This window comes from Chenopodium album, chromosome 5 (genome assembly GCF_948465745.1).
Source record: "Chenopodium album chromosome 5, dcCheAlbu1.1, whole genome shotgun sequence".
In the NCBI taxonomy this organism is placed as follows: domain Eukaryota; kingdom Viridiplantae; phylum Streptophyta; class Magnoliopsida; order Caryophyllales; family Amaranthaceae; genus Chenopodium; species Chenopodium album.
This window is the reverse complement of record NC_137838.1, coordinates 43,360,700-43,374,093: the sequence shown is the minus strand read 5'-3', so window position 1 is coordinate 43,374,093 and position 13,394 is coordinate 43,360,700. Positions and strand designations below refer to the sequence as shown.

Here is a 13,394-nt window from a genome sequence, read left to right as displayed (position 1 = left end):
AAGGAAGATGAATAAAATAATAGACAAGCTTGTTCCACTAGTTAATGAAATAGTAGTAGACTAAACTTTTGTGAGTTAATGAACAAGCTAGCTGTCAAAAGCAACCGCTTGATACTATCAATTATGCAAAGCATTTTATTGATAATTTTGATGACAGCCCAATATAATTGTAGGCTCATGTAACCAAATAGGCTTGAGCAATGATGAACATAGCAGCCACGCGGCCGGCTTTGATGAAGAACAAAGCAGCCGTTTGCAGCCTCTTTGAGTATGAACCAAGCAGCCCCTAGAGCTGGCTTTGATTAATGAATAGAGCAATCCTGCAGCCGGCCTTAATTCGAGAGCCAAGCTGCCCCTACAGCCGGACTTAATTGACAAGCACTTGAGGCATGACAACCGGGATAAATTGGCTAGGGAAGCTACCCCTACAGCCGGCTTATGTGATGAGCAAAGCTGCCACTACAGCCGGGGTAAATTGGCGAGGGAAGATGCTCATACAAGCGGGATAAATTGATGAGCGTGGATGCCCATACAGCCGGCTTATGTGACGAGCCAAGCTGCCACTACAACCGGGCTTGAGGATGCACAAAGTAGCCTGACATCAATGCCGTTTAGGCACAGCCGGCTTCGATGCCGTTTGTCCGCCTCAAGGAAACTCCAAGCAAGCTATTGAGTGAGCTGTATTTATTCTCATCATATAACAACAAGTGCTACACATGACAGCAAATTGTTGTCGAAGTGCCGTATGTGGCTTGTAATCTTTAAATATGCTACACATGTATATTATATACTAATTGTTGCACTCTTTTCTTCTTCCTCCAATATGATCATGTAGTCAGGCGGCGGCCTTTTCCACCTGGGATCAGTTTTTTTTTTTTTGTTTTTTTTGGAAATCATAATAATGATCTGCAATTTTGCATGGTAGCCCAACTAGCTTCACGCACAAAAGCTGCTTAAGGGGTGATACACCCGTTAATTCTTCATGACATGGTCATCCGGGCACCAAATACTGGTTGCCCCCGTTGATAATCACCATGTGATGATACTCATAATCATCATGTTACAACAATCATCAAGTTCCCGCTGACATCAACAACTAATAATTTTTGATGCCGCTTGTGCTCATTCTCAAATGATGAGCCATCATGATCAGGTGCCGGCTGCCGCTTATGTTAATAAAACAATCAAGCAAGCCGGCTTTGAGGTCGAACAAGACAACCATGGCAGCCGGTTTAATTGATGAATAATTGATGAATATTGCAGCCACTTGCGGCCAGCTTCGAGGATGAACCAAGCAGCCATTGCAGCCGTTCTTGAGGTTGAATGCAGCAGCCCCTAGAGCCGGCTTTGATTAATGAACAAAGTATCCGTGGCAGCCGGTTTGGAGTCAGCTCAACCTCAATGATCCAATGCCGCGACCGGGTTAACAACATTGATGATTGTACTCGCTTGACCCTATTGATACTCACAGCCGTTTGCCGCTTGTTCAGATTAAAATCAAATGCAGGCGGGCTGACACCATTCACCATTGGTAATGCTGACCGGCTGATACATTTGATGATGGTAATAACGGAGTAGCTCTTCCTTTTTTCCATCAAAGTTTTATAAACATACAAACTGGTAGAATTGTCTCATGAAAGCTCAAGCAAGCTTCCAAAATGCATGCAGTATTATTCTCATGCATGAATATGTAAAGCTTGTTATAATAGAAGATTGCCACCTAATGCTCTCAAAAGGAGCTTTGTCATATGACTACAAGCCTTTTGCTTTAGTGTCAGACGGCGATAAAGTCGGCTAGCTAATACTTTGCCTTTATGTCGTTTGGGTATAACAATCAAGCTTAATCATATGGGCCGCCTGACTAATCAAACGATAAAAAATTTTTCTTTTTTTTTTATATAATAATAATGATGAATATAGTAGCATTGCAGCCAAACTTAATTGATGAGCAAGGATGCCCCTACAGCCGGGATTAATTGGCGAGCAAAGCTAGCCCTACAGCCGGCTTATTTGACGAGCAAAGCTGCCCAAATAATTGGTGAGCAGAGATGCCCCTGCTGCCACCATGGATAGTGATCACCGGCTAACAACATTGGAGCACAGCTGCCCCATGCCGCCAATAATAACAGTTGAGTTGGACTGACTACGGTTGTGTGCCACTTGTGTATGCTAACACAAGAAAAAGGCTTGGCCGCTTGTGTATGCGGGGTTGCAAGCTTGCATGACCGGCTGTATGCACTTGTAGCTCAATGCCAGCTTGTTGATTACATAGGCCGGTTGTAGTACTTGTGTAAAATACCAGCCGCCGTATGTATATTATTGTTACTCATGAGAATAACTAAAGACAAACTCATTATAATAACAGCGGAGTAGCTCAATGGTGTCGCTTGATCGATCGGTCTAAGTGCCGGTAGTTAATACCGCTTGAGTCGACTATAGAGCCGCTTGCGTTTGCTGCACTTACCCACACATGCGACACTCACCATCTTCATGATCATCCGGCCATCAAGTGCCGTCTGACCCCATTGATAACAACGACACTCATAGCCGCCTATGCTATTTTATAGCCAACTTCCGACTTATTTGCTGCGGGAACTATTATATATTGCTAGGCGACCTCCTTTTTCTTAATTAGGAAGAGAGAAGCGTACTACACCAAGCATTTATTCATGCCGCTTGAGTGGAGCTTAAACTTGTTCTTACCTTTATAATTATAATATAAGTAATATGAATATAAAATTGTGCTTTGGTGGGCTTGTACTCATGCGGCACATGAGAATGCCGCTTGGCAGCTACTTGAGTGTAAAATGATTGCCGCTTGTATTTATACAAGTTGCGGCTTCCTCATCATTCATGGATAATGAAGGAGGATTGTTCAGGTTTTGCCGCATGCATATGATAGTGCTTAACAACACTTTATTGGTTTAATTAAAAACCTTTACTTTTTTATTTCTCTTTTTTACAAAAGATAAATAAGCTTGTTCCATTAGTTGTCAAAACTAGTGGAATCTATAGATAGAGTAGAATGCCGGCCGTATGCATCCGGCTGGGCATGCGGCCGGACTCATTATATGAGTCGGATTTAAATAGTGGAGTTGGCCATTTTAGCCGTCTCACCCCTAATGATTCATCCCCAACTTAGATCAAACGATATTGCCTTTGAACCTTCAATTGTGAGAATAAAAAATGCATGACTTAGTCTGATAGGCCTTTTTAGCCGCCTGACTCTCGGAATTCAGCCTCATGGCGCTTGCTGTACTTGACATTCGGCCTCATGACGCCTGCTGCCTCCCGAAGGAGGCTCCCCTCTTGAGTCGGTGATTCACTACCGTGGTGCCATTACAGATGTGTCTTCCCACAGATGGCGCCAAATGTTTTGGGGTTTTTTTTGTAAGTACCCGAGTGGAGGGCGTGTACGTCCTGCGGGAGACAGATCCGCAATGTAACACTCGAACGGCCTGGTCACCTGCAAAACAACGGACCCGGGGGGGGCTGGACGCCTCCGACGATCAAGTCAGTGATCGAAATAATGTATTTTAGAGAGAAAGTAGAGAGAAGGGAGAGTAATTGTGGGGGCGTTGCCCTTGGAGAGAGAATTGGATCCCTTAAAGCTGATGTAATGATCAGTATTTATAGGGATATGTGCCTCTTAGGTTATTTAACCTAAGTAGATTGACTTCCCACCGTTTTACGGTTTCTAGGGTTGTGGGCTTAGAGCCCATTTTCACCCTTCTATCATTGAGTGACACGTGTCATGCTTTAATTGGCCCATTGAGCGCTGAGCTTGCGGACAAGTGTCGCGGTGGCATTGGTCCACATATAGGGGGTATTTTTCCCCCAAACAGAAACTACTCACTACTCATTGTAAATTTGAAAAGCATAACAAATAATCATCAATTCCGTCATCAAGATTGCAATCCAAATATTAACAATTTACCAAACAAACAATAAAAATTCAACAATATATCAAAATTAAACATAAAATTACATTAAAAAGGAAAGATTTCTTACAAAACTTTGATCAATATCAAAGAGGAATGAAAATCACAATGTAACAATCATCAAACACCAAGTTTCTCTTTCTAAAATCTAAGAACAAAATCTTTAAAATCAAGAGCTTCTCTCTAAAATTCTAATTCTCAGCTACTTTTAGAAATGAAGGATTTTTATATATAGTAAAACTAACTATGGAGAAGTTAGTTAGACGTCCAAAAAGAACCTTAAGTGGCGCGGCCTCTCATCCCATTGCGCGGATGCAACAAAATGGGTATGGAACAGGGGGAAGAGGCCTGCGCGGCCGCTCCTGGCACGTGCCTCGCTAGCCACCTGTCCGACCGCTCCTCCCTTGCGCGCAGCCGCACTTGGGAGCAGGGGAGATTGCCTTCGTGCGCTCGTTGATGCTCCCGTGCGTTCCACATGATACATGCTGGGGAGGCAGTCACTAGAGGCCTTCACGGTGGATTCAACACTGACTTTGATGTCGTCCACGTGGCATGAGGGCACGACCTTGAAGACTTGGCTTATGCACTCCTTCACTTTTGAGTTTCAAGAGGAAGAACCGGGTTGCATCCTAGGCTTTGAATACCCCGAGAGAACGCCAATGAGCTTCTCGAACATCACCCTCTCCTAAAATCGAAGAGAAGCAAATAAGTAAAGAAGAAAAGGCAAAATAACTAAGAAAGGCAAGAAAATAAGGAAACAACTAAGGAAAATGCGAAATAGAGAAATTACAAGTAAAACTAAAAAAAAAAAAGGTAAAAGAGATGCAAAAACAATGAAAATCATCCTAAAAGAAGCTAAATGAGTGCCATAAATGACACTTATCAAGGGGCTGTAACATTGAGAGGAGTTGTTTGGTTGGGTGGATTGGTAGCTGAAGTTGTGGTGAAGGAATGGGGGTGGGGTGTAAGATAAGCTGGAAGCAACAGCCTTGGATCATTCCTTGACTTATCCACACTCTTAAGACTCTGAATGCAACATAACACATAAGTTAAGTGAAGAGAGACACAAGACGTTAAACATTTATCGGGGACAAAAACAAAAGAATATAAAGGTAAATAAAAGAGATTGCGTTAAAGAGGAAATGTTAAAGCTACTAAAGCAAAACTAAAAAATAATTCTAAAAATGTAAACTAAAGGAAATATAAACAAATTTAAGAAATAAGAACAAAAAAAAAAAGAAAAAGAAAATGCTCTAAACAAGTTAAATAAGGAAATCAAAGAGAAAGAGAAGTAAAAAAAGGGGAATTTTATGGAAACATGGCCTTAAACTTATTTCTTGTTGTGCATAAACGACACTCATCGGAACCCTCAACCTTGCATTGCATTTGATAACCAAAGACTTATCCAATAATCTATGTAACATATCAAAATATAGTAAATGACAAATTGACAATTAAGAATAGAAAATTAAGTGCATGAGATAACAACCTGGTGCATTTACTTCTAACTATGTTCCATCATAAGCAATCACACTTAATATGGTTAGTGGGAATATCAAATGTCTTATAATAACATATTACTATTGTCCCAAGTTTTGGGCTGATAAATGTGTAAGTAAAACTGTTGAAAATTTTCTAAATTAGAGTGTAAAATTATTTTAAAGTAGTGATATTGAATTTATTATTGTTATGTGCTTGCTTATGTGTTTTTACTTCTTTGTTCTTTTGTCCCCTTTATTGTTCATGTCCATACTTGCACTTTACATAGAGGAGCCATATGAAACCAAAGTTCCATATTCCATAAAATTTGAAAATTGATGTAGACTTTTAGGTAACAATATCGACGATTGAATTAAAAGAAGTGCCAAACATATATTGCACATGGACAATGGTCTCATGCCATCCTTGATCAAAACAATAACACATAATTTTATTCCCAAATATGCCGAGGCTTTATGAATCAATAGCCTATCATGTATGGTCTACAGGTCTCCACAAAGTTCCTCCTTTGTTAGCCTCTCCAATGCTACAACACCTTATAAGTCCCGGTTTCTCCATGTGATTTTGAATTCCTCCATTCAAGTCAATTTTGGTCTTCTGCATGAGATCTCTATAACTCCAACCCTTCACATTCCTTACCAAATACCAATGCATCTTCCCACATGTCAATATCCACAATCGCAACTCCAACTTTCCACCAAATATCTACATTTCTAATACTATCCCTAAACTTTACTTGCACATCCATCTTAACATACACATTTTTACTACACTAATATTTTTAGTGTGCTTCTTCATAAACACCCTATATTTTGACCCATAATAATGTAGGTCTGAATGCTTTCCAATAGGATTGCCGTTTTCGCCTTTAGGCCACTCTCAATTTGAGTAATTCATAGGTCAATGTATCCATTTCTTTGTGGAATCGGTTGTATGTACTATAAACATTCACTAATAGGTAACTCCTTACCATAGAATGTCACAACGTCTACACTTGGCCTTTTCCCATTGCTAAACGGCATTTTTATTAACCATTGCTCCTATTAAGCCGAAATCCTCTATATTCTATATGTCTTCATGTCTTTGACGTAGCATTCATATATAAGGTTGTTGGCGAAGCTAGGGGGGCTGGTGGAGGCCCGGCCCCCCATGGTCCAACTGGATAGTATTTGTCTAGTCTGACCCCCCAAAAGTAACTAATAAATAGCGAATATTTATCTTAAGATGCCAATGATTGCTCAGTTGGTAGTATGAGCTTTTTGTATGGTGAGAAAGGTCTCAAGTTTGACTACCACTTTGTGAGTATTATTTCTCCCTTTATTTTTTTGTTTCTAATTTTTTTTGGGTTAACTTTATTGTGTCTTGGCTTCTTCATTCTTTTTGTTTTCTATTTTTTTTTGGGTTAACTTTACTGAGTTTTGCCACCCTTAGATTGGCTTCGCCCCTGTATGAGGTGCAATTGTTTTTATTATTTTAATTTATGTAGAAAATAAACTCAAATTTAAGTTTACTAACTAATTAAAAACTTTATAAAAAAATCAAAAAAGAGGGGGAGGGTACACATGGTTAGGGAGTGAAATACTTTTGGCTACTTCATTGAATAGCAGATTGGAAAGAAGAAAGAAGAAAAAAAAGCCTCAATATTATTTACCATAGAAAAAAGCTGCTAAATAGAGGCTTAGTGTTTGAACATCAAGTTCACCAGGGTTTAACATTATTCGTGAAGGTTAAACCCTCATTATTCAGCCTTAACTTTATCACAGTTCAAACCTAGTTCAAACCTTGTTCAAACCTAGTTCAAACCTTGTTAGCTGTCGCACCAAGCATTGATACTGTCATATTTAACCTTTAACCTCTGATTACCACTTGCTGTTCCTTGATCTTTTTAGATAAGATAATTTATTAAGGGCTGATGTTCAAGTATTTGTCAAGATGGTGGTTTTTTGTTAATAATTTCCTGTGTTTCCTACTAACTGTTGATATATCTCTTTGTAGGCACTGAAGGAGCTTTACCTACATCTTACCCCTATTCAACGTGTGAATATTGCACGTCATCCCAACCGTCCAACTTTTCTCGATCACATTTTTAATATCACAGAGAAGGTTGTTGACGTTTTTTATACAAAACTGTTTCCTTATAGTTTCTGTTCAATGTTCTAAAATACACACGCACTACTATTCCATCAATCTAGGAAGTACTGAGGTTAAACATATAATTATATATCGCATTGTTGTATAATCAGTTTGTGGAACTTCATGGAGATCGAGCTGGTTATGATGATCCTGCTATAGTTACTGGTCTTGGTACGATAGATGGTAGGAGCTACATGTTCATTGGTCATCAAAAGGGAAGGAACACAAAGGAGAATATTGAACGCAATTTCGGAATGCCTACTCCTCATGGGTGTGTGTTTTATAATGCTTTGATTCATTACTATGCAAATTAATGATTGTTTGGAAAGTACACAAACACACACTCACACATGCTACTAGTGATATTAGCAAGTTAATGCATGTAAATATATTAGCATTGCTGTAATTAGAGGGGTCCATCCTTATTTGTTAACATGCTCTAAATTGATAGTTTTTTTTTTCTTTCTTTATTATTATTTCTTATTTTTCCTCTAATAACAGATATAGGAAGGCTCTTCGCATGATGTACTATGCTGATCATCATGGATTTCCCATTGTCACGTTTATTGATACTCCAGGGGCATATGCAGATTTAAAATCGGAGGAGCTAGGGCAAGTATGTATCTGCAAATTGCTTTCCTATTCATGAGAACATATTTTTGATTAATTATTCATTATACTAAAATCCAGGGAGAAGCCATCGCTCACAATTTAAGGACTATGTTTGGATTAAAAGTACCAATTATATCCATTGTTATAGGTGAAGGTGGTTCTGGTGGTGCTCTAGCCATTGGATGTGCTAACAAATTACTGATGCTAGAGAATGCAGTCTTCTATGTAGCCAGGTGATGTTTCTAGTGTTCTGTTCATGTCTTTAATATATCACTGATGATTCGCAAAAGGTCAAGTGTAAAACATTTCCCCCTTATTGCAGTAACAAAGCTACTATGCTAGTCTTATATGGTTCTTTGGATGCCCAAATTTTGATTTATGAACATAATTAGAGCATATTATGTTTAGTAAATGCCACGTGGTGTTGTTAATTTTTCAATTTTATTCTAGTAATCTAGTATATGTCTATCTATATATGGAGTAAGTATTAGTATGATGGCTTTATGGTATAAGACGTGGTTGGATTTTTGTATAACTAGGGACTGAGAATGAAAAAGGGGTGTTTTTTTTTTTTTTTATTCAGAAGCATAACTACGGATTGAGAATGAATAAAAGGGGTGTTTTATTTTTTTTTAATTGAGAAGTTAGTGATTTGTGAACTCATGGCATGAGAGGTCTGATATAGAGTATTCAATGTGTGTTAATAGGATGAACTTCTACAAGAGGGAGGGGGGTGAGGGTGAATTGTAGACGACAACTTATAGCAAAATAAAAGCGGAATTATAAACAAAAATTATAAGGAACATGAAAATGCAAGATAGAATTTTTACGTGGAAGCTTAATGGGCCCAATCAAGAGGAAAAAACCACGACCATAGGGATTTTACTTAACTCTTTCACTATAGGACAACTGCTCACAAGTCACAACCTATTTGGACCTTTACTTAACTCGTGTTCCTACGGTTGTTCCCTTAAACAACTATCCTCACAAGCTTTGACTTAGAAGCTCTCTTTCACATCCCTAGGCTCAACTCAATGCCTAACTACAAGCAAAGTTCACTCAACCCTTTTCCCAAAAAGCCAAAATACAACTTTGTACTCCAGTGTTTAGAAAAACTTAATCAATAGGAACTTAGACTTAGAAAAGCTCAAAGACATTTCAAGAGTGTTTTTCAACTTAAGTCCGGTGAGTTGTTTGAAGTTTTACAGCTCTCTATATATAGAGAAGCAATAAGCTCTAAATGCGGCTTCCCACTCACTCCACAACAGTCTTAGGACATGAGCCCAAAACTTATTGTAGAGGTAAACATGGGAACTTGGTGACCAAGTGTCAGGAATATCTCTAACTATATTAATAAGACACGGTAGTAAAAAAAGATTAAAACGTGTTAAAAAAAATGACTTTGAGAAAAAGAAAATTTAATCAAAGATAGCTTTGTAAAATATTATCTAAGATTCATTTTACAAAAATAAATAAAATCTTTTTACCAAAAATGATTTTATCACATTAAAATCTTTATTTTTCAAGAAAAAATAAATTTAATATATTTTCAAAGAATTAAAAATGTATGTTAAAAGAAGATGGTGTTAAAGATGGGATTGTTTCTGGAATAATTAAAGGTGGGATTGTTTCCGGAAGACCGAGCAAAGGTGGGATTATTCTTTTCTATTTTTCCAAAATCAAGTGTGGTATTTCTTAGTTCCATATCACTACAAGTTTCCAACACTTACATAAGTCCTAAAATAACACGTCTTCACTTTTCTTAAAAATCATTAAAATCTTTATTCTTCATGTCTTCATTGTTCGAGGCTCTAACTTTGTAACTTCAGTTTGCTTTGTATCAAGCTCCCACTCAATATCATGCCCCCAAGGAACATGACACACACTTGTTCCCCAAAAGAAACATGATAAAACACTTTTTCACCGAGAGGAAAAGATAAACACTTGCTTGATTTTCTTCTCTTGTTTTGCCCAGTCTACATCACAGTTTCTTCCATGTTCCCTCTCGAGAACTCCATTCATTAGTTAATAAAAACATTAATTAAGTTTGCTTTAGGTCATCATCAAAACATCATAGAGGTCAACATGTGTAATGGTCAATGATCCACTTTTGCGGTTGTAGATAATGGTGGCCTAATATGTCAGTTGTAGTATACTCGAAATTCTTACAATCTGTACTTGTTAGTTGTTACGGCCGATATTCAAAGAACATGTTTTCATATCTTTAAGATTTTTATATGTCTGCTTGTGTTGGTGTTGGTCATTATGTATGGTTTGAAGCTATGTGGAGGAAAAGTTGAACATTTGCTGATTCTATTTCTCAGTCCATGTAAAAGATATTGTTGATTGATTAATTTACTGATGAATAAGTGCAGCATTGTTTTTTCCAGTGGTTCATGTGTTTACTGTTTTTTAGGATAAGGAGTCTTTTAAAATCTGGTTTAAAATAATTTCTCTTTAGTATTTGGCAAATTAAAGATAAAATCTAGATAGTAAAAAAATTGGCCGGACTTTTCGCAGCCAATTTACAAAGTTATCTTTTCGCAGCCAATTCTACCCTACCCCAAACCTTCTCTTTAGAGGAGCACGGGGGAAGGGGTGCTCTCCTGTGCTTATAAGACATTGTACTCCTGGAATTAAGTTGATATTGGAATATATTGAATGATATTTTTAATATATTTTGTATTTCTATACAGTCCAGAGGCATGTGCAGCTATCTTGTGGAAGAGTGCTAAAGCTGCTCCCAAGGTATATACAATTTCCTACAGTATATATGAATGGGAATGAGAATATGGTTGACATCTTATACATATTTGTTGTCTCATGCAGGCAGCAGAAAAGCTGAGGATAACTGCTAATGAGCTGTGCAGATTGCAGATTGCAGATGGTGTCATACCTGTAATGAATTTCTCCTGAATACCTTTTCATTTCACTTTTTGGTGGTTTGTTTACTGCAGAACATGAATCTTCTTGTATCTTTCTGTTATCCCCTAGTTGGTTCATAAGCCGAATGGGGGTTCAGTATATCAAACCCCCCCCCCCCTCCTAATCTTTCTTTTTGTATCCTTTGCTACGTGATAACTTTTTGCTTGGCAAAGAACTTTTTGTGTCAATCCTTTAGTTAGGCACCCTATTTAAGCTCACTGCCTTGGCTGATCTGCAGGAGCCGCTCGGTGGTGCACATGCTGATTCATCATGGACATCACAACAAATCAAGAAGGCAATTGTAGAATCGATGGATGTAAGTATTTGTGACAGTTCATTCTTGGGGGCATGAGAATTTCAACCAGCCCTAATGGGCTACACACATTGTTTTTTAGAATGTCGTGTACAGAAAACAGTAAATAAATTTCTTAATGAAACTTGGCAAATAAGAGGGCCACAGGGATATGATGTGCAGTATAACATTATGAGTTGTTTATAATGCTACAATCAAATGTTGGTTTATGGCAGGAGCTTCTGCAAATGGACATTGAAGAGCTCTTGCGTCATAGGACACAGAAGTTCCGGAAGATTGGTGGTTTTCAAGAGGGGTTACCAGTTGACCCTAAGAAAAAAGTGAACATGAAGAAGAAAGAAGAACCACTTAAAAGTAAGGCTTCAACCCTGGAGCTGGAGAGTGAGGTTGAAAAGCTGAAGGAGCAAATCCAGCAAATCCTAAAATCCAAGGATTTGTCAAATGAAACTCCAAATGTAGATGAAATGATCGAGAAGCTCAAGCAAGAGGTTGACCATGGATTTTCTGAAGCTGCTGAAGCCTTAGGCTTGAAGAACCAGGTATTGAAGTTGAGGGAAGAACTTTCAAAAGCAAGAAATGCCCACGATAACGTAGTGCAGCTGGACAATGTTGAAAAATTTAAGGACGAGTTCAGTAAACGGCTATCTACCACTCCTAATTACGAAAGCCTTAGTTATAAGCTTGACATGCTGAGAGAATTATCCAAAGCCAAGAAAATCTCTGAAAGTAAAAGTAGGTCAACCATGTTGAAGCAGGAGGTGAACAAGAAATTTAAAGAGATCCTAAATCGTCCTGATATAAAGAAGAAGGTTGACATGCTTAAGTCTGAAATTAAGAAATCTGGGGCATCCACTCCAAATGATTTTGACCCTGGACTGAAGAATAAGATCATGGAGGTAAAGAAAGAGACAGAAGTAGAATTTGCAACTGTTCTTAAGTCCCTAGATTTGGATCTAAAGATTGCAGAACCAAATGCTGTAGCTTCTGTTGAAGAAAGTTTGCCCTTAAACCTAAAAAGAATGATTGGAGAACTGAATGAAGAAATACAAGGAAAAATTAAAAACTCTGTCAATACGTCGGAGTTGAGGGACAAAATAGATATGTTGAAATTGGAGCAAGCAAAGGCTGAAAAGAACGCTGATGCAGAACTGCAAAATAGAATTCGGGTTTTGACTAATGACATAAAGAAAAGTCTCGCAGAGACTCTAAGTACTTCTGAGCTTGTTGAAAAGCATGGAAAGGTTAGATTTGAGATTGAAAAGGTAGTAAAATCTAATGGGAGTTCAAGTAAAAGTCCAGACACTGGATCAAAGGTGGATGAGATTAACATTGGAGCTGAGCGCAGCTATGCTTAGTATATTTATAATCCATTTGTTCTCTTATTATTTATGCATGTTGTCCATTTTCCTTGCTTTATTCCTAAAGAATTGCTTCACATCCACTTGAATAGATTTCTTGTAATTTTAGGGTGACAAGAAAATGCTGCCCAAAATTTGAATAGGGGCCTTATATTAGGTAGGTGATTTTTATTTATTTATTTATTTTTATTATTTATTTATTTATTTTTTTTTTTAAATTTTAAATTTTTTTTATTTATTTCTGCCGAGCCTTCAATTTCTTATTATCATTAAATTTTGGAAATTTGTGAAAAACCACCCACTTAAAACACATTTTTGTGAAAAACCACCCACAATAAAAATGTTGTAATAAATCACCCAAACTAAAAAAAAAATGTTGCAAAAAGCCACCCATTGCTAGAAACAGGTTGTTGACCGCCCTCCCTTAGTGTTGGCCACCCGTCCAACCCCCTTAAAAACCCCTAAAATTCACCGGAAAACGTGTGATTGCCCTTCCTCCCCCTGAAAACCTTTAAAATTCACTTGAAATAATGAAAAACCTCATACCACCACCGGAGAATGTGGTCGGAGTGATTTTCGAGATGGAGGGGGAGTGAATATTAGGGGTTTTCA

General features: G+C 37.9%; 1 protein-coding gene across 1 annotated transcript in view; it reads left to right on the top strand.

Annotated features, from left to right (window-relative positions):
* Positions 1-12,957, top strand: part of LOC145630707 (acetyl-coenzyme A carboxylase carboxyl transferase subunit alpha, chloroplastic-like) — a 28,247-nt gene extending 15,290 nt beyond the window's left edge. Inside the window, exons 4-11 of the mRNA XM_081682894.1 lie at positions 7,437-7,544; positions 7,685-7,845; positions 8,076-8,190; positions 8,265-8,419; positions 10,883-10,934; positions 11,016-11,084; positions 11,350-11,427; positions 11,640-12,957. Coding sequence (XP_081539020.1) covers positions 7,437-7,544; positions 7,685-7,845; positions 8,076-8,190; positions 8,265-8,419; positions 10,883-10,934; positions 11,016-11,084; positions 11,350-11,427; positions 11,640-12,779 — 1,878 coding nt within the window. The 3' untranslated portion in view covers positions 12,780-12,957. The remainder of the gene's footprint in view (positions 1-7,436; positions 7,545-7,684; positions 7,846-8,075; positions 8,191-8,264; positions 8,420-10,882; positions 10,935-11,015; positions 11,085-11,349; positions 11,428-11,639) is intronic.
* Positions 12,958-13,394: the final 437 nt, after the last annotated feature.